Below are 26,008 nucleotides of genomic sequence, written 5' to 3'. Positions count from 1 at the left end.
ACAAATGGTCTTGTAGCTTACTGGTAATCTGTTTCAGAGAGGTTGTCAGAAAGTGGATGCAGTGTTGCTGGTGAGTGCAGACAGGCATGAATAAAGAGTATACATTCTTTGACCTTTCCCAAGACCTTCCCCTTGAAACAGGATGGAGCCTGCCTGACATCAGGCCAAAACATTGTCCTTCACCTTGTCTTCACTTTCAGTACAATACCAGAAAACACTGTCTGAGGATCATAGCTGGTTTTGGCCATGTATCATAGACAGCCAAAACGTTGCCCACTATGACCCAATTATGTTGTGGGGAAATGATTTAGACTTGAAATATTGAATTCAAATATTGTCAACACTGATATCACCAAGTTGACAGGAAATAAGACTAGTCACGCTTTGCAGCTTTCCTTGTCTAGCATTTATCTATTTATTCAACCATGAAAAAAGGACATTTCAGTTACTAAACGCAGACCTTTCTTGGGGATGACGATAAGACACTGATGAATTCTAGCAGTGCAAATGATGAGCTTGTGGCAGCACAGACAGCCTCCAACCTCCAGTTAAAACCATTCTAAAGATAAAAGGTTACGGACCAAGACGCTACTGGACTTTCCTCCAGAAATAGTGCAATGGTTGTTTTTTTTTCTTCAGTTTGATCAAATCAGCATTTTGGGGTGGAGTAGAGGGGTAGTGACATCATCACCAGAAGAGCTGGAGGACATGTTTGAAAATCAGGTGGTTGACAAAATACTCTAGTCATTTAGGGATTATTCCAACAATGATAGTATTAACAGTAATAAACATGATCCAATAGAAATAAATATTACAAGTCATTGTAGATTGAATGAACATGTAAGATAATTTTCATTAACAAAAGATTTAAAAAAAACTAGTGTCGATATAACATTAAACCAAACAAAGCTAGGAAATCCCAAAACCATGGAAGCCCTCTACAATTAACACTTAAAAAGGCATGTCTGCATATCTAACGAAGTTGGGTTTGCGTTGAATATACTTCTCAATATACAAAAAACATTTCGCAAAAACTACCGTTTTCCAAAGCAATATCGTTTCATCTATGATAATTGTACTTTTAGAAAAAAAGTGAAGACCTAACCAAGAGATATAATAGAAAATGGCAGCCAAGGTGAAGATACCTTTTATTCATTTCACAAGGTGAAAAATTAAGGACGGTCGTGTTGTGGTAGTGAAACTGCCCTTGTGTTTTGTTGTTACTTTGCGTCACGTTGTGGTGGGATTGTGTCAGCATGCTGTGTGTGACTTCTTGTGGTTTCCCTACATTGTGTTGTCGTCATACCATGCTTCTGTGGAGTGACACTGTGTAGCTGCTATGTGGGGGGGACCGGCGTAAAAAGGTTGGTGTGCTCAACGTTCACCGAGTGAGTGATATTCTTGGGGGCTGCTAAGCCCACTTATGGCAGAAAAATTCCACTCGGTATCCATTACTCTGAAGTCTCAATTTCTCACATGCTGCAATCATTTTTGACTACTGTGCAACCAACCATTTCCAGAGTATATGCAAGTGACGCAGCAAGTAGGCTTGTCGTTTGAACTTTTCTAGGCTTTTTAAATAGTCTTCAATCATCAAAAATGTCATACAAGGCATCTGGCAGAAGTAGTTCCATCCACAAAGCGTAATATATAACTGTGTTTCAATTAATTTGATGATATCTGTAAGCCCATGTAAAATGAACACAGAAGTAGGACGTAAGAACGAGTCACTTGCATGGCGTATTACAGAAAAACAGAATGCAGTGTTTGAAAAATTTAACAATAAATCATTTCCTTTTTCATTGCCAAAGTAGAGTTAAAAGTTCAACTGAAATAAAATAGCATTCACATCCACATTTTGCTTGTTAAGCTTAAGGTAATCTCAGCGAGAGAGCGGGTTTCCACGACGACAAGGATGACGGACAGGTAGTGTTCTTCTCTTTCAGGCTGTGGTGAAGGAGTCAGGAATCAAGGGGTTCAGAGAGGGAGCAGTGAAGCAGAGAGGATAGGTACAGTATAGAGGCCGATAAGCCAGGGTGAGAAAGATCAAGAACAAAGCGTAGGAGAGAGAAACCGTGATAGAGAGTGATAAACGGAGGCTGGAGTTAGCAGGAGCAGCCTCCTTCGCTGACGGGCTGTTCTGGGGTCTTCTCCAGCTTTATGTCAATCACTGGGGAAAGAGGGGTTAAGGACCAACTTGGAGAGGTCAGACAGGAAAACATGAAGTCCTTTCAAGCACTTCCCATCTTCTCAATAGGTTAACAAGCTAGCCAATAGGTGTCTAAATGTTTGAGTACAATCTGTAAGCATTTATATCTACTATTGCCACTGAAAAACATGTGTAGTCATACACACAAATGGGTCTGTGTAGAGTAAGGATACTGTCTTCTCTGCTCTTGTCCTGTGTACTCTCCATGCCAGGGAGGGCAGCGGCCACGCGACGGAACAGCTGCAGGAAAGAGAGAGAACAGACCTCATCTGTCAGAGTCAGACCACTCCAGCCATCCTGCCCTGACATCCAGAGGCGCCAGGGCAGCTCTTTGGGCTTCCGGTCTTCATAAAACATCGTCATTGGAAGCATTAAAACAGGCAAACTGTAAGGTTCACCTGTCCAGAGGCTGACACCATAAGAAATGAGAGCATAGAATCTTTGCGCCTTGAATTTGAGTGCGTTTGATAGGTCAATCTAGGATTCTAATCAGCAAATCAGAGCTCATTCTTTTATCTTACACTTGGTTTGAACAGGGGAAACTGCTTGCTTTATTCATGTTTACTTGCCTGAGGGTTTGAATAAAGGCCTCTCATAAATTATCTGTACAGCGTGCCTTCCACACAAACCTAGTGTAGAGCTCACAAAGCCCACAATACAATCCAGACTGATTCAAGCTTTGTTCATTCATTGATTTAAGGTAGACAGCGGTAATCATATACAGTTCCTCCTAAAAGGAGGTAAAATACCATCCAATAAATTAACCTGCTCGATAGATCATGGGGATAATGCATTAAATAGAATCATTTGATAGTGGTCAGAGAAATCACCTCAAATAAAACCTTGTGTGGATCACAAGTCTAAACTCTGTCCCACCCACCAGACCAACTGAGGCCACACCTCTACAGGGCAGTGGATGTCTGTCCCAGGGTGCAAAGAATCCTCTGGTCTTTGGTTATTATGACTGACATGAGATTGGTGGGCAAATGATCTGAGACAAATCCAAGGACCCCATTTAGTGTAAATACAAGCCAGCGTTCAACACAGTGATATGCACACGCACACATGTGAGAGAAGCTGTCAGAAGAAAGCGTGAGCACTGCACACGTCACACACACGCTGCGCTCTACCTGTTTGACATTGTAGCCTGTCTTTGCACTTGTTTCAATAAAAAGAACATTCAGCTCTTTGGCTCTCTGTTCCCCTTCCTCTGTGGTTATCTGTCTGTGATGACACACGACAACGGACAAACACACCACACGTACACAAACACATGAACGAGAAAACGAAAAAGAGAATGAACATCATGAAGTGAAGGATGAACATGCCGTGTCTCCTCCTGCTCCTCCTCCTGCAACCTCTGCTCTGTCGAGTGCCCACACAGCTCCTACATCATCTCAACACCTCAGAGTACCACCTCAGCTCCTGGTTCAATACACCATGTTCAAATGAAAAGCACTTCAATCTAAAATGGTCAATCAAGGGTATTATAGAACGGTGTGCCTGTGCAAGTCACGTCAGAAATTCTAAATGACCTTACATATAAGGATTGGGCTAAACTAAAACTACCCATGCAGCATTACTGTAGCATTTGACCCTTAACCCCTGAACATGGGTGACCTTTCGAGGATGAGCCGAGGCAGCAGCAGCAGAAGCATGGACGGAGAGCACGACTCAGTCACAAACTCACCTGCTTGACGTTGTAACCTGCTTTAGCACTAGTCTCAATAAACATTACATTTAGTTCTTTGGCCTTCCTCTCCCCCTCTTCAATAGCAACTTGCCTGTGGTAGGTAGATAAGAGGGTTAAACATGAACAGCATACAGTCAGCTCATATAGAATCTAAAACCAATAACACAACTCAGCAGGACAGCAGTCAATACAGTAAACATGGGAATAAAAATTCAAAGCAGTTGTTTTAAGGTGAAAAGCATTAGGGGTTATAGTGGCAAACCATGTGTTAAAATAAAAAGGAGCGGTTTGGCTATCACAATTGTTTGAATAAGATAAGACTTGCTATGATCGGTTGAATCTGAATAATTCTAATATATCTAGGTCATGCTAAACTGGAAAGAGTCTGTGTGGTCTATTCAACTCCAGACAGATCCGTCTCTAGACGGCCTGTATCAAGGGAAGAGCTTTGACCCCTTCTTGTGGCCAACAAGTCCCTGGTCAGCTGTACATAGAGGACAGTGTTTCCCACTCAACACAGCAGGGCCTAAAGGTCTGTCTTAAAAATACAAAAACGCTCTACAGTTAGTCAGTGGATTCAGTAGTATGCTCTAATGTAGAGAGCCCTCCAGGACCTGGGGCCTCGTCTAGAAAATGTTGCATATGTACAAAATATGCCCTAAAATACACAGGCACCAGATCTCACGCAAAAGATGGCATTTATAAAAACTTAAAGTGAGAATGTGCTTATCCGACTGCAAACTTAACACCATGAGTACAGTTTCTACTGGTTGAAATAATGCATTGCAAGGAGCAGGAATATATGATATATAATGACACATTAATAACAAAACAGGTAGCTGAATATACTGTAATAAAGAGAGCCAATCATCAGTTAGTGAGAAGACCCTAAATCCATTTATTTTAGCTTCGCATTCGAAAATAATTACAGGTCCACAACTTGCAATTGCTTTCGTCTTTCAGAAACGGTCAGACTATAGCAAATGTCACGACAAAATAAAACATTCCATCAACACCTCCAAAACACTTGAACAAGTTGCCATTGCTATTTGCTTTAGAGGCCATCTTGGCCTAATTCCAACACTTCCACAGTATACAGCAAATAAGGGCGTTATCGTCACCATAGGTGAATGAAGGGCGTTTTTCAGGCGTGCCGTTTTACGACAGGTCTGATTTCTAAAGGGAAACATGTGTATGCATGTACAGCACACGTCTAGTTTAGAAATCTCTATATTTTTGTGCGCACGCAGTCTTCTCAGAAATGGCACACAAAGATATTTAGTGTAAAATTGACTCAACTGTTATGAGGCCCCTGGTCTGAAGAGCTCTACAGGCTTACTGACACGACACTGACTTTAGTCTTCAGTTATTATGAAACTCACACCTTTTGTCTGCAAGGTCCGTCTTGTTTCCCACCAGCATGATGATGACATCACTTCCTCTCTCCGTTCTGACATCATCAATCCATTTTGTGGTTTGCTGGAAAGAGTTGACATCTGATACAGGAGGGAGAGAGGGAGGAGAGAATAAATGTTAATCTCCATTCAGGTTGTGACAAGTACAGACTTGTGGTGATGAGCAGAATGACAGAGACAGTAACAAATATACAGAGAATGTGACAAGTAAGCTCATTAAATGAAGTAAATCCAGCTTCCATTTCCTATCCATATGTAGGAGCCAAATAGGTTAAATTGTACATCTTTGTTTCAAATTCATAATGAATCTGTTGTGTGTTTGCTATTAATCCCCTGTCAAGTGTGTGTAGCCCCCTCTACAAGCTGATGGAGAATACCGTTAAAAGCTAGACTCCAAGGCCTACTGGTAGAGACTGGAATGGCAGCTCAGTGTTTTGACAATACCAGACCATCCTTACCGTGCCGTTTTTTTGTTTGTTTGTTTGAATTATTAGAATTTGTTTTGTTAGTTCTTTATATTTTGTAACCAGAAGAATGACAAATAAATTGATTACTTTTCAACTTGAATCAAACTCTGGACATTGGATTTGCATGAGTCAAGACTAACATTTCACCACTCAATTGTGGCGAAAGGGTTAGGATGATAATTGTTTTGGGACAATTAAATTGGATAATTTAGCCACTACACCCACCATCCATCTAGGCTACTATGTTATCTATCCATATCCTTGTATTCTGCCTGTGTTTTTATCCCGTAGACCAGGGGTACTCAACTCATTCCCTACGGAGGTCCGGATGCTGCTGTTTTTCTGTTCTACCTGATCATTAACTGCACCCACCTGGTGTCCCAGGGATAAAGCAGTCCCTGATTAGAGGGGAACAATTACAACAAACAGTGGAACTGGCTTCAAGGTCCAGAGTTGAGTTTGAAGGCCATAGACTGTATATATGTATTTAACAGTCTATCCTCTATCCAGCTGGAAGTGGTGTCTGTTTTTCTGTAGTGACAGTCAGACTTCCTCCCCGGAGAGCCAGTTAAATAGATGTCTATTGATTTTCCTCTAGCCCTGCTGCAGCTCCATGTCTGCTTTTATCTCCCCCTAATGGCCAATCATCTAACAGACACACATTGTAGGAGACGTTAAAATTGAGTGAAAACTGAACATTGTTATTTCATGTCGGGCAAAATAGGCCCCTGAAGCAACATCAAAGCTGCCGATACCAATTATTTGTAACGAAACGAATAAGACACTTCATTGTTTTGTATATGGGTGACAAACCTAAGTCATGGTTGCCATGGCCAAAAAAGAACAGTCCAGAAAAATAAAGATAGGGAAGGATTGAAAAGAAGAAGAAATGGGATTTCTCTGTTGGAAAAAAAACAAGATAAATCATCAAGGAAACTACTAAACTATTGACAAATTTCACTGCTTTTTACTATAAACCAATTTCACCAACTGATTTTTACTATTGAAAGCTATTTTGTCTGTAGCCTAATATTGTAAATGGGTTGTATGTATGCTACCGAATGCTTTGTCAATTCTGGTATCAATGAACAAACTAATACTTGTCTATTTAATACTGAAACATTCACAGACTACAATCACGCTAAAAGCAGACAAATAAAGAAGAAGTGGACACATACAAAAAAAGAGGGAGGAAAACATCAAACATGAAGGGGACAAAGGGCATCAGGTACAGGGAAAAAAGGAGAATGGAAAAACAGAAAAGGGACTTGAGCCAGTGGCAAAAAATGAGGTCATCTTTTTTTGTTTTGATTGGTATCCTTCCATCACTTTTCCATCAGTAGGGACCGCACTCACTTGTGATGTCATAGACTACCACGGCCACGGTGGAGTCTCGTATGTAGCTAGGGATCAGACTCCGGAAGCGCTCCTGGCCGGCTGTGTCCCAAAGCTGCAGCCTCACCTGAGCAGCACGTTAGCACCAGCACACAGGGAGAGAAGGAGAAGGAGAGGGGGGCAAGAGGAAGAGGTGGTGGTAAGAGAGGGGAGAACTGGATGAGGGTTGAGGGGGGGGCAGGGAGGGGCACGCACGCACGTCGAGTGGGCGGGGCGCAGAGGGGAGTACCTACTTGTGATGTCGTATACTACGACAGCAGCGGCGGAGTCTCGGATATAACTGGGGATGAGGCTACGGAAACGCTCCTGCCCAGCCGTATCCCACAGCTGCAACCTGATCTGTGGCGGATGGGAGGAGAAATAAAATAAAATGGAAAAGGAAAGGATGAAAAGTAGATGAGAGAAAAGGAAAACATGAGGTAAGAAACCAAAAATAAAGAAATAAAACAAATCAACTTCTGAAGGAGAGAAAAGGAGAGAAAAAGAGAGCGAGAGAGAGAAAGAGGGCTGCATGCATGGAGTATGTGACCATAGGAGGAGTGGTGAGGGCCAGGGGAATCATGGATACTAGGCCTCATTTCTGAAAGGTTGTTCTCTCGTTCACGCTAGATATTGAATTTCAGCACGAGAATTAACCGAATATGAGCAGATGGTTAAAAGGGAAGAAAAGAATGACCGAGTTTGTCTGGAGGAGAGAAAGCTAGCAGGAAGGAAGAGACAGGATCCAATCCCAGCCCAGGACAGGGCGGCTCTCCGGCTTCTTTAAGGAGCTAGTGTGTGTGTGTGTGTGTGTGTGTGTGTGTGTGTGAGAACCTGGGCCAGGACAAAACACAGTTAGAGCAGACAGTCAGGTCACAGGATACCCAGCATCCCCAAAGTCCCAGAAACCACTATTGGCAAAAATGCAGTAAAGACTCAGACCTGTGTGATTGAGTGGGGGTGCGTATGTACCAGTGAATGGGTAAATCTTTACATTTCAAAGAGAGACATTTTCTAAGTCACTTTAATGCAAATTTACATTACTCAGTAAAAGTAACACCACAGTCATAACACACTCACTTAAATATTCTCTCATAATCAGCATAACATCCCAATCAGCACATTACCACTTTATGGACTATGACAATTTCAAGAGAGATTGATTTAAAAAGGAGAAAGTAAAACTTACTGTTCGGTCTTCGAGGTACATGGTTTTTGACAGGAAATCTATCCCTATTGTGGCCTGGAAACGAGAAAGAATAAAAAGAATGAGAACGTTTCTGACAATGATGGTAGATTGATAAGGCTTCAGTACTGTAGTTAGACTAAACTGAAGGAACAAACAGATTGCCTAGTCGAGCCCAGCACTAACAGATCTAATTCAATTGGCTAATCATAAAGACAGACTAGCTGAATCAAGTGTTGGTCTGGAGCAAAAGTCTGCCCACCCTATTGTAGGACCAGGACGAGGGTTAGGCATCGAGATCAACGGTGTAGTAAACCCTGACTACCATATCCAGACTCAATGGTGTCTGTGTGGTCTAGCCTCACCTGGTAGGTGTTGTCGAAGCTGTCGTACATGAACCTGGTAATCAATGAAGTCTTCCCCACTGAAAAACACAAGACACGTGTTAGGACCAACATGGCTACATAAGGACACAGAAGTCCGGATCGCTGTCATTTTCCCCAATTTGATGTATTTTTAGGAACTCAGTCGGGGTCTCAACTTACTGTTGAGTTAGAATACACAAGGCACAACCAATTTTCAAAATTGTACATCTGCAGTTTTCCTCTTGATATAAGTCACTTAATGACTAAAATAACATGTGCACGGTATTTGGGATAGTAGCTGATCTCCCACTTCATGTCTTATTTGGGATAAGCCGTTTACATGCACCTTTGATATCCCGCCTCATGAATATCCCTGACCATGAATTAACAGAATATTCCTCCTTTAAGTATATTGGTTAAAGGAATAGTAACTGAAACAAACACTGATGGTAGGCCTATAACCACTCACATGTAGAGTAATACAATATGAACTCAGAATTATGCATTTCTTGCAGTGAAATTATACAACAAATGTTTGCGGAGAACAAACAGGAGAAATATAATTTCTTTCTTTCAGCATCTCGAGAAAACACGAATGCGTGTGTAATGTGTTATCTGTGACACTTATTTACATTTTAGTCATTTAGCAGACGCTCTTATCCAGAGCGACTTACAGTAGTGAATACATGCATTTATAAAAATAAAAAAAAATGTATGAAATGTACTGGCCCACCGTGGGAATCGAACCCACAACCCTGGCGTTGCGCACACCATGCTGGCATTGCAAACACCATGCTCGACCAACTGAGCCACAGACTGTATTTTAACCACAAAATATGCACCCAAGACTAAGTGAAGTCTTAACAGAAATAGGTTGTCATTTTCTCAGCTTTTCATTTCCTTAAAACCGGTGAAACTGATGGCATTTGGACATTTTGCACAGGACCAATCTTTCCAATGTTTTAGAGTTATTGCGTTTTTTCCCCAGTCCCTAAATGAAACAGACAACTTTACCGGTGTTAACAAGATTAATAATGCATTCATTCTATTTATGTAAAACATTCTGCTGATCACTACTGTATTTAGTCTTCTGGGCAACAAGTTATGACAGAAGAGAAACTACATGCATCAAACTATAGTTGACAAACAAATGGCCTACCAAATGTCAGAAATTATAATATGGCATACCAAATCTTGGAAATTATAAGCAGAAACTTGAGTAAATTAGGGGTGAAAGTAGCCAGTAGTAAATTACAGTAGTCTAAATTAAGGAATTATTATGGTGGAGCGAAATGGGCAGGTAGCCTCCTTTATGAAGTGACTTGTTCGACAAATCAGATGAAAACAACACAACACCCATGAAATGCTTCACTGAGCCTGCGCAGACCGCAACAGTAAAGGGGATAAGATGTTAACATGCCACAGTATCCCGTCTTAGATCAGCCTATCCCAGGCATCTTATCCAGGTTTCTCATAACCGGAATACAAGCTTCTTCAGGTTATTGTAAACGGGATATGATGTTTATGTGCATCAACTCAAAAACAGAGTACTTAAGTATCCCAAATAATAACAGGATATTGGTGTGCATGTAAATGTGGTCACTGACAGTCACTCAATCAGTCTAGCCAGCCATAGTAACTTTAAGTATTCATGGCCGAATAAACGACCCAGGCACTCGAACAGGGGCCCTGACCTCCAGTGGGCCTCAATGATTTTGTTAATCACTTTTCTCAGATATCATATGTAATGGCAAAATGTGGAGAATTGCAGGAAATTAGCTGTACCACTGCACCAAAAAAAATGCTCTGTAAAGCAAACTTATTTGTTTACCTTTTGTTTATAAAATACTTTTTCTGCTAACAGATCTCTGTAAGTATGAAATGATAGTGCTGAGTTAATGCGAGTTAACGTGTAGCAGCTAATTGTTTCGCTAATAGGCTATGGGTCTGTAGACAGACTGTGGTGAATTAAGCCAAGATAAGGGCTGGGGCCATTTTTGCTTGTTTCTGCTGTAAAATTGTATAGAAACGCAGTAAATGACCCACTCAGGACAAAACTAAAACTCAGTCCCTGGCTATGGCCCTGATTAGTCTTGAAGAGTAAGTAACACCAGTAGTGCTGGCAGAACAGACACACAGTACTACAGACCTCACCAGTAGTGCTGGCAGAACAGACACACAGTACTACAGACCTCACCAGTAGTGCTGGCAGAACAGACACACAGTACTACAGACCTCACCAGTAGTGCTGGCAGAACAGACACACAGTACTACAGACCTCACCAGTAGTGCTGGCAGAACAGACACACAGTACTACAGACCTCACCAGTAGTGCTGGCAGAACAGACACACAGTACTACAGACCTCACCAGTAGTGCTGGCAGAACAGACACACAGTACTACAGACCTCACCAGTAGTGCTGGCAGAACAGACACACAGTACTACAGACCTCACCAGTAGTGCTGGCAGAACAGACACACAGTACTAGACCTCACCAGACCAGCGTGGAGTGACTCATTTCACATAGCTAACATAAGACATGTTCTAGCCTGATTTGGTCCTGCAATTCTCCAAACTCAGCAACTCCTCAGACAATTTGCTGAGGTGCACCATCTGTTTTCTGGCCAAAGCCCACAGCTCACCACTACCTTATGACTTGACTCCACCAACCAAGAGGCCTGGAGTAAGAGTCCATGAGGAGCCGTCTGCCGAGTCTGCACTTTAAGGGAGAGATCAGTAAAGAAAATGCCATACAAAATCCAGAAGGGTTTTTGAATTGACTTGGGGAATGCTGGGAGAATCTCAGTGCCGACCCAGACATAACATCCTAGCATTTAAACCATATTTGATTTTCAAAATGTTGCATACTATTAAACATTCTATTTTTGCACACTGAGAATGTATTGTGTGAACGCATTGTTTCCCGCCATTCATTATTTTGGTAGCGCATCCCCATATCTAACTGATCAGCTGTTGTCAAAGCCGAAATGAGTATGACATCCGGGCATTTCAAAGTATAAAGAATATTTTTGCATACTCAAAAACGGCCAACCACAGTAAGTGTACAAAAAAAAAGGATGAACACCTGCTCTTTCCATGACAGTTTTCACCTGGTCAGTCTATTGATGTCAATAAACCTGGATCTCTGCCACCAACACTCCCTCTCTCTGATTCTCCCTCGCCCTGCACTGGCATGTGACAACACCCCAAGGGAAATTAGGGCAGGATTAAAACAGGGAGAAAAAAAATCCCAAAATAAATAGTAATTTTGTTTCATTGCTCCAGTCTACCACATCGTGGAATGCACAAGTATTAATTTCCAATACGTACAGGGAGGGGGAGGTTGTCTCACCCAACCCCTCTATCATACTACCACTGTTGCTGGTCAGGCCTCAACTCAGTGTTCAGAATCACAGTGCACACAGGTCTCTAAGCAATCTGTACCATCGATCGAGAGATAGCTACACACACACACGAATGTGTGCCAGATTTGGGGTCAGAGGGAGCGATCTAGAGGCCTTATGCCATCTTCTCTCACTCCATTCATCTCAATGTAATTGGCATGACATTGTCTTACATTACTTCTCTTTGTGACGAGCCAAATACCAAACTCTTTTCAATAAATCGATTCCTCAGTCAATATGCCTAATCTCGTTCTGCCTGATTCTCTTCCTGATAGCAAACAGCCAATCAAAATGGGCATCAATGGAAGTTAAATACAGAGAGTTGAAGAGGTGACCTTTAAAATATGACAATGAGTGGTCCCATGGCTGCTTTTTTCTGTGGGCAGAGCAATGAAACTGAAAACTTCTCCTTGAATGCAAGAGAATGGAGCGGCTCTCACGCCATTGAGTGTACATAGATGAAAAGCAGGACATGTGACCAATCCCCAGCATGGGCTAAGTATGGAAGGGAAGATAAGAGTGACATTCTTGTGACAGGAATGCCAGATGGCAAAGGTTCCCAATTACAGTTAAATCATTCTGTGGAGCCACTGTAATGCTGACCAGTGCATGAAAATGCCATGATTTGACAGAATACCTTGTAGCTGCCAAAGGGAGAAATGGAGGGAGAGAGGCAGAGAAAACAAAATGGATGGATTCCCAATCAAGCGGTACAGCTTTCCCCATAGCCCATACTAAAACAAATCAAATTGATCGCATACACATATTTAGATGTTTTCACAGGTGTAGCGAAATGTTTGTTCCTAGCTGCACTAACAGTGCAGTAATACATGTCAATAAAAACATGCAAATCCCCCCCTCAAGGAAGGAATTAATAAATATTAGAACGAACAATGTCAGAGTCCAGGATATAAATATATATGTATATGATGGTGTGTATAAACATTATGGGCAGTATATGAATAGTAAAGGTGTGTACAGCAGTAGTTCTATAGAATAGGCCTTGACTAGAATACAGTAGATACACTGAGTACAAAACATTAAGAACACCTGCTCTTTCCATGACCGACTGAGGTGAAAGCTATGATCCCTTATTGGTGTCATTTGTTAAATTCACTTCAAAATCAGGGTAGAAGGATTTTTAAGCCTTGAGACATAGATTGTGTGTGTGCCATTCAGAGGGTGAATGGGCAAGACAAAATATTTAAGTGCCTTTGATCGGGGTATGGTGGTATGTGCCAGGCGCACCAGTTTCTGTCAAGAACTGCAACACTGCTGAGTTTCACACTCAACAGTTTCCTTTTTGTATCAAGAATGGTCCACCACCCAAAGGACATCCAGCCAACTTGACAACTGCGGGAAGCATTAGAGTCCACGTTGGCCAGCATCCCTGTGGAACGCTATTGACACCTTGTAGAGTCCATGTCCTGATGAATTGAGGCTGTTCTGAGGGCAAAAGCAACTCAATATTGGGAAGGTGTTCTTAATGTTTGGTACATAGTGTACGACGCACGTATGGGCATTCGGGCCAAGGCGGTTGACTAAAGTTCAGGGTAGGGAACTGGCCAGAGGCCGGCTAGCAGTGACTAACAGTCTGATGGCCTGGAGTTGCTGTACCAGGCGATGATACAGCGCAACGGGATGCTCTCAATGGTGCATTTTTAGAAGTCCATGAGGGTCTTAGGGACCAAGCCGAATTTCTTCAGCCTCCTTGTGCCTTCCTCACCACACCATCTGTGGTACTCCCTAAAATTAGAAGGTAGGACTTGACCCATTCCATGCCCCATCTCTACCATTCCTGAGAGGAAAACCATAACCTAGTTTGAGTTCAGGACTGCCTCCTTCCCCATTTTTCTGGGCGGAGGGGTCAGTGCTGCTTGGGAGGAGGGTATGCACTACGCAGGGCACACCAGCTGGTATTGAGAGAGACCCCACCCAAAGACTGAGGGGACTAGACAGCTGACAGAAGCAGGAACACATGTCTACTTTAGGAGTCAATATGAAGACGACCCACATGTTAGAAGATACTTCTGCAGACAATGACACAGTGAGGACATCCACTGTACGCATGTGTATGCCCTGACTGCCCTGGGGACTTGTTCTACTCAAGCTCAAAGTGTGGTCAGACAAAGGGTGCTTTGGCCAATGTGTATTGTAGCCATGCGAGTCAGTAATGTACATATTTATGTCAATTGAAATTTTGCCCTGATATCTCCACTTCAGGTCTCTTCAATGAGAATAGGCTAAGGCGGTCTGCAGTTGGGAAAGTTAAAAAGAATGTTTCATTTAGAGACCCACCACTTCCTAAAAAATTAAATAATTGTATTTGGTGTTTCCTTTAATAAATAGAAACATGCTTACATGTCTGCTAGCAAGAGAGCTGTTTGTTTTTAGCATTCCTTTTACTTAACAGGTAAGTTGTCTAAGAGGTGAGAACACTATCAACAACCTAGGAAAGAGTTTCCGGGGAGATGAGTAGTTCAACAAGCCAATTGGATGCTGGGGATGATTAGATAGCCAGGGTAATACGATGGCCAGGTTGGAAATTGGGAACCAGTCAATAATCTCATAATTATAGGGAAGGTTAGGCCTAACTTGGGAGGGTCTGGGTTTAGGAACAGGCCATCTTTTCAAACATGCAAGAAGTAATTACACTGATAAAGATCTAAATGACGAAAACACCTGAGAAGTAGTCACTTAAATCTAGACCCATTTTCATACGAGTCTGTGGACAGAGTAGTACATGTCAGTCAAAAACATGTGTGAACTCTGTCGTTTGTGTTTCCCAGCAGTGAGGGACTTATACTGACTAGACCTAATGTGTGCACACTCTGATCCAGTGTTCACCTCTCACACCAGTGCAGAAATCCCTGCTTACATAAATAGCTGCGAGGGGTCAGAGGTCAGGCTTCATTCCTCTGGGGCAGAACGCAAAACAAATCACAGCAGTATATTATCCACATTACTCCTCCCTTCCCCCAGTCTCAACAGAAACACATCACACACACGTTTGTCAGCAGCACAAACAAACACAAACCTCATTGAAATGTAGCATGGGTTCTGGTTAGAGGGGGATGTTTGTTGCTGACAGTGGTATATAGGATATACTATTTTATAGCCTTGACTACAATGAAAGGAACTGATTGACTTCCAGCCCACCCCCATACCATCCCACCCCCTCAGCAGTGCTAAGATCAGGCCGGTCAGCTAGGCATCATTCCAGTCCTTGGCTGTTTCTCAATGCAGTAATGTTATATGACATATCCATCATACCACTGTATTTGCATCCTAAACCCCACTCTTTCCAGTTCAATTGGATCTTTCTCTTTGTGTCTCAACAAAGAACTGTGATTGAAACAGGGATCCCATCCAATAACTAGAGGTCAGAGAAATCAACTAAAGTTGGACAGAGAAAGAAAAACCACAGGCCTCAAATCAGGGTGGTTCTGTCTACAATCTACGTTGTAGGAAAGTTGGGTTACAGGTATCGTTGATCCATCCAGCACAATAGCTCAACTGGTTGTCAGAATCAGAGAGACAGATGGTTTTATAAGAATTGTTGTTTTTAAAAAAGAGAAACAGAATTGCATGAACATAAATCTGTTGAAATGTACAATATGAAGTCCCCACTCCCCACGAGAGAAGACAGTGCTGGCTGGCACGCATGAGTTTATAACGTTAGCAAAAAGACATTAATAAACATTGGCAAAGCTTCCACGCACTGATACTGACGCTATGGTTTGACGTACAATGCGACATATTTCTCGACACAGAGGCTGTCTTTGGCCAGAGTAAAGACAGATGGCTAACATTAGCACTGAAAACTTGACAACTGCTCTGAACTACACCAAAGACAAATCTGAAATCTCTGATTGTTCAATCAACACCGACCCTAGTTGATTGTGAATCAGATACATCAAACCATAGTATGCCATAGCTATACCAACCTACCATAACGGGTTATATTCCCAGTATATACATACATACATCTTTTTTATAAACCTTAACTTCAAAATACTCTCCTGCAACCCGCCTCACCCAATGTGGTGTGGATCTGCTTTTTTTCTAAAGTATTTTTCTTTACTTCTGAACCGGAATCCCCCAACAGAAGCTAACTAGCTAGTAGTCAGCTAACCACTGCTAGCGGTCATCAGCTAACCTATAGCACGGAAAACTAGCCAGTTTGCACAACGCGATTCAAACCAGAGCATACCGGACCTATTCTCTCTCCATATCCTCGGATTCCTATTGCAAGCTCTGAACCTTTTCACCTGGATCATCGCAGCAAGCTAGCTGCAGTCCAAGTGGCTACTCCTGGCTAACTTCTCTGTCCCGAAGCAAGCACCAGTTAGCCTGGAGCTAGCCCAAGCTAGGCCCATCTCCCAACTAGCTGAAGAGGTCCATTAGCCACTCCAGGGCTACAATACCTATTTTGCCAATTGGCCCGGACCCCTTTTACTGCCGGTACGGAGCTCCATCACGACTGGACTACCGACGTAATCTGCCCGAGGGGGTTATTCAACTGGCTCCTACATCGCGACATCCCCTGAATACCCATCTGCTAGCCTGCTAGCTGTCTAGAGCTAGCAGGCTATTGGACTGTTAGCTGAAGAGATCCATCGGCCAATTTCTTGGGCCACTATACCCATTTTGCCAATTGGACTGGACCCCTTTGATACACGGAACCCTACTAATCCATCACGACTGGTCTATCGACGTAACCGCACGAGGAGGCTATAACAGACTTCCTCCGTTGCGACGTCCCTCTTAAGGCCCTTCTGCTAGCTTGCTAGCCCCGGCCTGCATCGCCGTGTCTCCAGCCAGCCTAACTACTCACTGGACCCCTATGATCACTCGGCTACGCATGCCTCTCCCTAATGTCAATATGCCTTGTCCATTGCGGTTCTGGTTAGTGATTACTGTCTTATTTCACTGTAGAGCCTCTAGCCCTGCTCAATATGCCTTACCAACCCTTTAGTTCCACCTGCCACCCATGCGGTGACATCAGCTGGTTTAAATGTTTCTAGAGACAATATCTCTCTCATCATCACTCACTGCCTAGGTTTACCTCCAATGTATTCACATCCTACCATACCTTTGTCTGTACATTATGCCTTGAATCTATTCTATCGCGGCCAGAAACCTGCTCCTTTTACTCTCTGTTCCGAATGTACTAGACGACCAGTTCTTATAGCCTTTAGCTGTACCCTTATCCTACCCCTCCTCTGTTCCTCTGGTGATGTAGAAGTTAATCCAGGCCCTGCAGTGCCTAGCTCCACTCCTACTCCCCAGATGCTCTCATTTGTTGACTTCTATAACCGTAAAAGCCTTGGTTTCATGCATGTTAACATTAAAAGCCTCCTCCCTAAGTTTATTTTATTCACTGCTTTAGCACACTCTGCCAACCCGGATGTCCTAGCCGTGGCTGAATCCTGGCTTAGGAAGACCACCAAAAACCTTGACATTTACATCCCTAACTATAACATTTTCTGACAAGAAAGAACCGCCCAAGGGGGCAGAGTTGCAATCTACTGCAGAGATAGCCTGCAGAGTTCTGTCTTACTATCCAGGTCTGTACCCAAACAATTTGAGCTTCCACTTTTAAAAATGCACCTTTCCAGAAACAAGCCTCTCACCATTTCAGATAGCTATAGCCAACACTCTACCCCCAGCTGTGCCAAGATAGCCATATGTGAATTGATCGCCCCCCATCTATCTTCAGAGCTCGTGCTGCTAGGTGACCTGAACTGGGACATGCTTAACACCCCAGCAATCTAAGCTTGATGCCCTCAATCTCACACAAATTATCAATGAACCTACCAGGTACAACCACAAATCCATAAACACGGGCACCCTCATAGATATCATCCTAACCAACTTGCCCTCTAAATACACCTCTGCTGTTTTCAAGCAAGATCTCAGCGATCACTGCCTCATTACCTGCATCCTTAATGGATCTGCGGTCAAACGAACACCCCTCATCACTGTCAAACGCTCCCAAAAACACTTCAGCGAGCAGGCCTTTCTAGTCGACCTGGCCCGGGTATCCTGGAAGGATATTGACCTCATCCCATCAGTAGAGGATGCCTGGCTATTCTTTAAAAAGTTCTTTCCTCGCCATCTTAAATAAGCATGCCCCATTCAAGAAATGTAGAACCAGGAACAGATATAGCCCTTGGTTCACTCCTGACCTGACTGCCCTTGACCAACACAAACATCCTGTGGCGTACTGCATTAACATCGAATAGCCCCCGTGATATGCAACTTTCAGGGAAGTTAAGAACCAACATACACAGGCAGTTAGGAAAGCTAAGGCTAGCTTTTCAAACAGAAATTTGCATCCTGTAGCACAAACTGCAAAAAGTTCTGGGACACTAAAGTCCATGGAGAATAAGAGCACTTCCTCCCAGCTGCCCACTGCACTGAGGCTACGAAACACTGTCACCACCGATAAATCCACTATAATTGAGAATTTCAATAAGCATTTCTCTACGGCTGGCCATGCTTTCCAGCTGGCTACCCCTACCCTGGTCAACTGCCCTGCACCCCCCACAGCAACTCACCCAAGCCTCCCCCATTTCTCCTTCACCCAAATCCAGATAGCTGATGTTCTGAAAGCGCTGCAAAATCTGAACCCCTACAAATCAGCCGAGCTAGACAATCTGGACCCTCTCTTTCTAAAATTAACTCCCGAAATTGTTGCAACCCCTATTACTAGCCTGTTCAACCACTCTTTCATATCGTCTGAGATTCACAAAGATCGGAAAGCTGCCGCGATCATCCCCCTCTTCAAAGGGGGAGACACTCTAGAACAAAACTGCTACAGACCTATATCTATTCTACCCTGCCTTTCTAAGGTCTTCAAAAGCCAAGTTAAACAGATTACCGACTATTTCAAATCCCACCGTATTTTCTCCGCTATGTAATCTGGTTTCAGAGCTGGTCATGGGTGCACCTCAGCCACACTCAAGGTCCTAAACGATATCATAACTGCCATCAATAAGAGACATTACTGTGCAGCCGTATTCGTCGACCTGGCCAAGGCTTTCGACTCTGTCAATCACCAAATTCTTATCGGCAGACTCAACAGCCTTGGTTTCTCAAATGACTGCCTCGCCTGGTTCACCAACTACTTCTCTGATAGAGTTCAGTGTGTGTCAGATCGGAGGGCCTGTTGTCCGGACCTCTGGCAGTCTCTGGGGGTGCCACAGGGGGGTGCCGACTCTTCTGCATAAATCAATTATGTTGCTTTTGCTGCTGGTGATTCTCTGACCCACCTCTAAGCAGACGACACCATTCTGTATACTTCTGGCTCTTCTTTGGACACTGTTAACTAACCTCCAGATGAGCTTCAATGCCATACAACTCACCTTCCGTGGACTCCAACTGCTCTTAAATGCAAGTAAAACTAAATGCATGCTTTTCAACCGATCGCTGGCCGCATCTGCCCGCCCGTCCAGCCTACTCTGGGCGGTTCTGACTTAGAATATGTGGACAACTACAAATACCTAGGTGTCTGGCTAGACTGTAAACTCACCTTCCAGACTCACATTAAGCATCTCCAATCCAAAATTAAATCTAGAATCGGCTTCCTATTTCACTCATGCTGCCAAATACACCCTCGTAAAACTGACCATCCGACCAATCCTCGACTTCGGCGTTGTTATCTACAAAATAGCCTCCAACACTCTACTCAACAAATTGGATGCAGTCTATCACAGTGCCATCTGTTTTGTCACCAAACCCCATATACTACCCACCACTGCGACCTGTACGCACTCGTTGGCTGGCCCTCGCTTCATATTCGGCGCCAAACCCACTGGCTCCAGGTTATCTACAAGTCTCTGCTAGGTAAAGCCCCGCCTTATCTCTCAGCTCACTGGTCACCATAGCAGCACCCACCCGTAGCACGCGCTCCAGCAGGTATAGCTCACTGGTCACCCTCAAAGCCAATTCTTCCTTTGGCCGCCTTTCCTTCCAGTTCTCTGCTGCCAATGACTGGAACGAACTGCAAAAATCTCTGAAGCTGGAGACTCATATCTCCCTCACTAGCTTTAAGCACCAGTTGTCAGAGCAGCTCACAGATCACTGCACATAGCCCATCTCTAAACAGCCTATCCAACTACCTCATCCCCATACTGTATTTATTTATCTTGCTCATTTGCACCCCAGTGTCTCTACTTGCACATTAATCTTCTGCACATCTATCACTCCAGTGTTTAATTGGTATATTGTAATTACTTCGCCTCCATGGCCTATTTATTGCCTTAACTTACCTAATTTGCACACACTGTATATAGACTTCTTCTACAGTACTATTGCCTATGTTTGTTTATTACATGTGTAACTCTGTGTTGTTGTATGTGTGGAACTGCTTTGCTTTATCTTGGTCAGGTCGCAGTTGTAAATGAGAACTTGTTCTCAACTAGCCTAACGTTACCTGGTTAAATAATGGTGAAATAAAAAAATATATACAGTAGTATGTAGCAGCTGGCTAACTAGTTAACGTTAATGATTTTAGTTAACGTCGTTACAACCCGACTACTGACCTGACTGATTGGGTGAACTAAAAACAACGCGTCTCCCAACAGCTTGCTAGCTTAGTTAACTAACTAGCTCGTCTAGTAAGTTTATAGGTCTTTAAAAAAATAAAAAAATGTAAAAGATAGTTAGCCAGGTAAAGCTGCTAACCATTAACTAACGTTTGCCAGCTAACGTCAGCTAGCAACAAAGTAGCTTTAGATAATTTAAATCGCCATGGTCTCAATATTGTGGCAGTCGGTGGATATCGATTAAATTAAGGGACTCGCCCATGATGAATGATGGCATTAGCTAACTAACAAGTTAATCGCTAAATTAGCAAGCTGATGACCACATAACACGCGTTAGTCGTTACCCCCACACAGTTCAGCGTTCACTTACCGCTTTGTTCGCCAAGAAAGACCAATTTAAATTTCCTTAGAGGGTTTCCGAAGTCTCCTGCCGCGGACATGACTGCAATATTGTTAGGCAGGCAAATGCAAGTTGTAGACTGTGGCCCACAGTGTGGGGGGGGGGAAACACACTACCCCTTACTTTAGTGAGCTAGCTAAATCCCTACTAGCTAGCCAGCCCAGTTGACAAGTTGAGGGGGGTTGTGCCGTAAGAACTAACTAGCTAACATTAGCAGCAATGCTTCTAAACTGCAATTTCTTGGCTTGACTGGCAGTCGGTGAGTTTAGTAGCTAAATAACTAGGTAGTAGATACTGGCTTCTTGAACACTCAGCTGACTAACTACCTCAGCACTCCCACTCCATCGCTGCTAGCTAGTTGTTTCAGAGGATGTTTGTCACGACCTAATATGTTCGACGACTGGCACAAGGCTCAACCAATCCAAAGCGATTGTGGCATTCCGATGCAGTGGCGTAAATTACGGGTGTGTTCGCAAATTCACTCTCGCACAGACTGCGCTCTTGGCGTTCGTAAATTCAATGCATTGTCAGATTGTGTAGTTCATAAATTCAGAGCGTTTTGCTCTCGGGGCCATCACGCGCTCTGGCAGAGGAGTAGGGTTAATCCGAGTGTTTTGACCTACCAACGACAGTCAAGCACCCAAACTATTGGCTAAAGTTGGCTAGCTACTTCCAGACACAAATGAGAGAACACCTCACTCTGACCATTTTACTCGCCCTACTAGCAGAGCTGGTTAGGCTGTTGTCATGTGTTTTAGAGCGTTGTTGACTGTAACTGTGCTGCTGCCAACAATTTAATTACGTTTACTGACACCGGTCATATTCAACGGGTGTTATGCGTTCGTAAATTCCTCAGTTATTCTGCGCTCTGGCACACTCAGACGACAGTGCTCTGAAATTGGAGTAGATAGCCAGAGTGAATTTACGAACGCACCCATTTCGTGACCCGGCCACATTAACTTTCCAATATATATCCGTCAATAATATAGTAGCTATTTCATAATGGGGATCAGTGTCTTAAATGTTTTGATTTTGTTCTCACGTCCTGAAGTGAACGATTGGTGGAATTTGCATTTTTCATGAAATTCCATGTAAATTGTTATGGGAACGACGTTTTGCATGGTAATGTATATGTCAGATGAAAGGGGAGTTGATGCAGGTTGCTTGACGAGGATGCCACGTTTCCAGGGCCAGCATCGGACTTTGAACGCAATGCCGTCTTTCTTTGTAATTCTATGACATTGTGCTGTGAGCAATAATTACATATTATACACTTGTTTGGCTGTATCCAATACCCTGATACTCGGCTAGGTTTCTCTTTGATGCATATATTAAATACAATTTAAGAAAACATAGAAGAAGCAACTGCAAGCGAAAAGCAAACACATTTGAAAGCGGAAATAAAATATTGTCCTTGTTCCATACCACATTTTAGTCAGATGGACCAACCGGAAGCATTTTTCTCAGAACCTCTTGTGTACATGTGCAACAACTAGCTTCAGCAAAATTGTGAATCTAATATAATTTCGAGATTTGTTGTGACGTGATTACTTAATCTTAAATTTGAAGCAATGAATCCTGTCATTCGCAAGGTAGTGTCTTCTACTCATAAATGGTGTTTGTCACATTTTTATTGTTGATGTAGCAAACTGGCTAGCAAGAAGGAAGGTCAATCATGTCAGCATATCAAAACACTTGTATATGATAGATTGTTTGTTTGTCTTCTATCCCGTTACAGGCTTCCTTCGCATTTCATTCACGTGTGTTGGACCAAGCAGGATTGTTATTCCGGTAAATTAGTTAAAAGCATATAGGCAGCCAATTGCTGGTTGTTACAGGACACAATAATTACCACATCAGGTTTCATTCGATGGGGTGTTAGCTAGCGACATTTCAAGGTCTCTAATGTTTCTGATGTTTATTTTAAGGGCATCAGTATCAGTGCAACATCTGATTCAGGGTAAGTCCTCCCACCAATAACAATAGTTACTGTTGTGTATCAATTTAGACTTTCTAGGAAAGTCTTAGGAAGTGACTATATCCTGAAAGTTATATTGCCACTTATATAATTTCCTAAGTGTATGTAAGCCATCTGTTTGGCTGGATAACTGTTTTCTACAGGGAGTCTGGTATTTTCCAATGAGCGACAATATAGGACCATGCCTACTCATGGGATTGGCAAATATAAGCACCTGTTACCCAAAGAAGCGGTAAGACTATCCTTAGTAGATCACTTAATTATACTTTCTAATACTGAAGCCACCAGCTTACACTGTTAGCATATCTACTTGCTTATAGAACATTTATTGTGCCTTCAGCCAAAGAAAAAGAAAGAGAGACAGCAGATGAAGCAGATCAAAACTGCGACAGATGCAGAGTACGGGACTCTGAACGTGAAAGTGTCTGGGTATGACATGATCCTAGTGGAGCACTACTCCCAGTACATCCACAATCTCTGCAACCGCCTAGGTGTCAAAGTGGCTGAGAGGTGAGAGGTAGACTTTAAGACAGCGTGTTACTGGCCTCACTCAAAGATTTGATGGCCCAAATATCCATGTCTCTGTTGCAAAGTTCATAATGCTTCAATAGGAGGCACACATTTGGCCGTCTTTCGTAGCATGGGATTACATCATCCAATTGGTTAACTAACTAACCTTAAAGGGATGAACTAACACTATTCTCCTCTCAGCTATGCATTGCCCACTAAGAGCACGGAAGTCATGGTCATGCCAGAGCAAGGGACCAAGATGTATGTAGATGCCATCCTCAAGACCCATGAGCGAATTGTTCAGGTAATAGAGCGTTTTTAGTGATAATAATTTGTTCTCTGAACTTTTGGCAGTTGCACTTTCAAACAGCTTTTCACTCTAGAGGGAGCATTGATAAGTGTTTGTTTACAGCTCAGCCAACTAAACGCCACATTATGCCCCACCTTTATGGAGGTCCTGTTAAAGAATCAGCCAGAGGGGATTCAACTCTCTGTAAAGCCGGTGAGCATATGACATCTATGTTCTTGACCTCTGCATGACTTTTCTTTTGCACAAGGATCATATATCTACAGTATGTACACTTTTTTTGTCATTTGTTAGTAATTGTTCAGTGCTTGTCTGTTTCCCCAGCACACAGAGGCAGATTACCAAGCCCGTTTCAAGGCACGTCCAGAGCTAGAGGGACTGATGGCACAGATGACCTAGTGAGAGGAAAAACACTGTCCACCCCACCCTTTAACCTCAACTGTCATCATACTTTTTTTGACCTCTACTTTGTCACATTTGAAGCAGTGGATGCCTATGTGTATTTTTTTCCTTACAATAGTGTTGTTTTTTGTAATCATGACGTGTACATATTGTAAATGAATTGTGGGTGAATGTAGGACATTGTACAAAAGCTGAAGAGCATACGCACATCCAGGTGCTTTTTGCAGATGCTGGAGTTGTAGGTTAATTCATGAAAAATAAAAACACCGCACACTGCTGCTCATGCTCCCAGGTGATTTTATTATAACAACGTGTCGACCCTTAGGTCTTCATCAGGCATCCATGATTCTGTCTCTTCGCAGCAAAATCTGCAGAGCTGGGAAGGTTGTATCCCCCACATAAATAACATTCTATTGGTTGCAAGAATTTTGTATAATAATTTAAATTGAAAATTCTAAGTTTTGAATCCAGCCTCATTTTGCGTATCAGTTCATAAACCATGTGCCATGGAATCGGTACGTCTTCCCAACTATTTTACAATCTATATGGCACAGCTGTCAATGTTTTGGTCCTTAAATGGAACTGGTATACATTTTTATGGTATACAATTTTCTTTAACCAATTGTGATCTTTAATGCAGGGCTGACAGACACGTTCCTTGCGGTAATGCTATACTTAGTTGGTTGTAATTTTGGATAGAGCAGACATTTCCATATGTTTTTGTTAGCTGCATGTGTGACATAACTCCACCAATCCTATTTATGATATAATTTACCAAGATTATACCTTTTTTTTTATATGAAATATTTGTTTTATTTGTTCTCTCTTTTCTGGTCGATTAAATTGAAATTGCAACCAACTTTATGGCTTGTTTTAAAAAATAGCGATATTTGGGAGATGATTTCCTTTTCAAATAACTGAAAGTGAGAGGTTGTAATCTGAATAAAGGGAAAAAGGCCATTCTTGAACACATGGTGAGACATTTTTACTTATTTGCTAGAGAACCAGTTTGGATTTAAGCCTTTAATATTTAATCATTTCTGCCCTCTGAATTCATATTCATTATATAAATAGGCCTGTTTAATTATGTCTGGCTTGCCATTCCAAATAAAATGGAATATTTTTTTCTCATGTAATTAAAAAAACTGTTCGCTAGGTGTAGGCAAGACCATAAGCAAATAAGTAAACTGGGATATGACTAAAGAGTTAGTCAGGGTGATTTTGTCACAAATATACAGGTATTTATTTACCTTTCCATGGTAGCAAGATCTTATCTACTTTTGCTAACTTTATATAAAAATGTATTGGAGTGAGATAATTTAGTTATTTCAGGATATGTATACTGAGTATATCCACATCACCTTCAGACCATTTTATTGGTAAACCACACAGTAATGTAAAAGTTGTATTTTTTTGTGATCCAATACATAATATAGTACACTTATCATAATTTGGTTGTAATCCAGAGAGGTTAGAGAAATTATCGAGATCCTTTATGAGGCTGTGGAGGGATCCAAGTTGTGGATTTAAAAGAAAACATGAATCATCCGCATACAATGACACCTTTGTTTTTAAGCCCTGTATTTCTAACCCCTTGATATTATTGTTAGATCTGATTTTAATAGCTAACCTTTTGATGGCCATAATAAATAGACATGACGATAGTGGACAAGCTTGTTTTACTCCTCTTGACAGTTTAAAACATTTTGAGAAATAGACATTATTTACACCAAGGTTTACAGTAC

General features: G+C 42.4%; 2 protein-coding genes across 8 annotated transcripts; one reads left to right on the top strand and one right to left on the bottom strand.

Annotated features, from left to right (window-relative positions):
- Positions 1-391: 391 nt before the first annotated feature.
- Positions 392-21,545, bottom strand: LOC106603351 (ras-related protein Rab-6A). 6 transcript variants are annotated; one of them, XR_006769632.2, is made up of 9 exons: positions 21,037-21,545; positions 8,710-8,768; positions 8,348-8,401; positions 7,413-7,518; positions 5,287-5,398; positions 3,900-3,993; positions 3,340-3,433; positions 2,383-2,449; positions 392-2,170 (listed from the first exon to the last, which is right to left on the bottom strand). XR_006769632.2 is itself a non-coding variant. In XM_014196918.3 (8 exons), exons 1-8 carry the CDS (start codon positions 21,104-21,106, stop codon positions 2,106-2,108), a joined length of 627 nt encoding a protein of 208 aa, XP_014052393.1. In that variant the 5' UTR covers positions 21,107-21,532; the 3' UTR covers positions 392-2,105. The 6 variants fall into 6 exon arrangements, 4 of the variants coding, with proteins under 4 accessions (XP_014052393.1, XP_014052392.1, XP_014052391.1 ...); XR_001328399.3 differs by lacking the exon at positions 7,413-7,518 and adding an exon at positions 7,141-7,246 and having other exon boundaries at positions 21,037-21,512; XM_014196918.3 differs by lacking the exon at positions 3,900-3,993 and having other exon boundaries at positions 21,037-21,532.
- Positions 21,546-22,105: 560 nt separating this feature from the next.
- On the top strand, positions 22,106-25,231 carry LOC106603350 (large ribosomal subunit protein mL48). 2 transcript variants are annotated; one of them, XM_014196913.3, is made up of 8 exons: positions 22,106-22,188; positions 22,805-22,857; positions 22,995-23,026; positions 23,188-23,276; positions 23,385-23,554; positions 23,756-23,858; positions 23,967-24,056; positions 24,186-25,231. In XM_014196913.3, exons 1-8 carry the CDS (start codon positions 22,168-22,170, stop codon positions 24,258-24,260), a joined length of 633 nt encoding a protein of 210 aa, XP_014052388.3. In that variant the 5' UTR covers positions 22,106-22,167; the 3' UTR covers positions 24,261-25,231. The 2 variants fall into 2 exon arrangements, with proteins under 2 accessions (XP_014052388.3, XP_014052387.3); XM_014196912.3 differs by lacking the exon at positions 22,106-22,188 and adding an exon at positions 22,364-22,658.
- Positions 25,232-26,008: the final 777 nt, after the last annotated feature.

The sequence above is a fragment of the Salmo salar genome, chromosome 04 (genome assembly GCF_965601325.2).
Source record: "Salmo salar chromosome 04, fSalSal1, whole genome shotgun sequence".
Classification (NCBI taxonomy): domain Eukaryota; kingdom Metazoa; phylum Chordata; class Actinopteri; order Salmoniformes; family Salmonidae; genus Salmo; species Salmo salar.
This window is presented reverse-complemented; position numbering and strand designations above follow the sequence as displayed.

Excerpts from the sequence above, each read along its gene's own strand:
- LOC106603351 (XM_014196918.3), bottom strand. The coding sequence starts at position 21,106 with ATGTCCGCGGCAGGAGACTTCGGAAACCCTCTAAGGAAATTTAAATTG. Across the intron at positions 8,402-8,709 it reads GCTTCGACAACACCTACCAG|GCCACAATAGGGATAGATTT; the intron begins GTGAGGCTAGAC and ends TCTCGTTTCCAG. Across the intron at positions 2,171-2,382 it reads GGACAAGAGCAGAGAAGACA|TGATTGACATAAAGCTGGAG; the intron begins GTATCCTTACTC and ends CTCTTTCCCCAG.
- LOC106603350 (XM_014196913.3), top strand. The coding sequence starts at position 22,168 with ATGGGAACGACGTTTTGCATG. Across the intron at positions 22,189-22,804 it reads TGGGAACGACGTTTTGCATG|GCTTCCTTCGCATTTCATTC; the intron begins GTAATGTATATG and ends ATCCCGTTACAG. Across the intron at positions 22,858-22,994 it reads CAAGCAGGATTGTTATTCCG|GGCATCAGTATCAGTGCAAC; the intron begins GTAAATTAGTTA and ends GTTTATTTTAAG.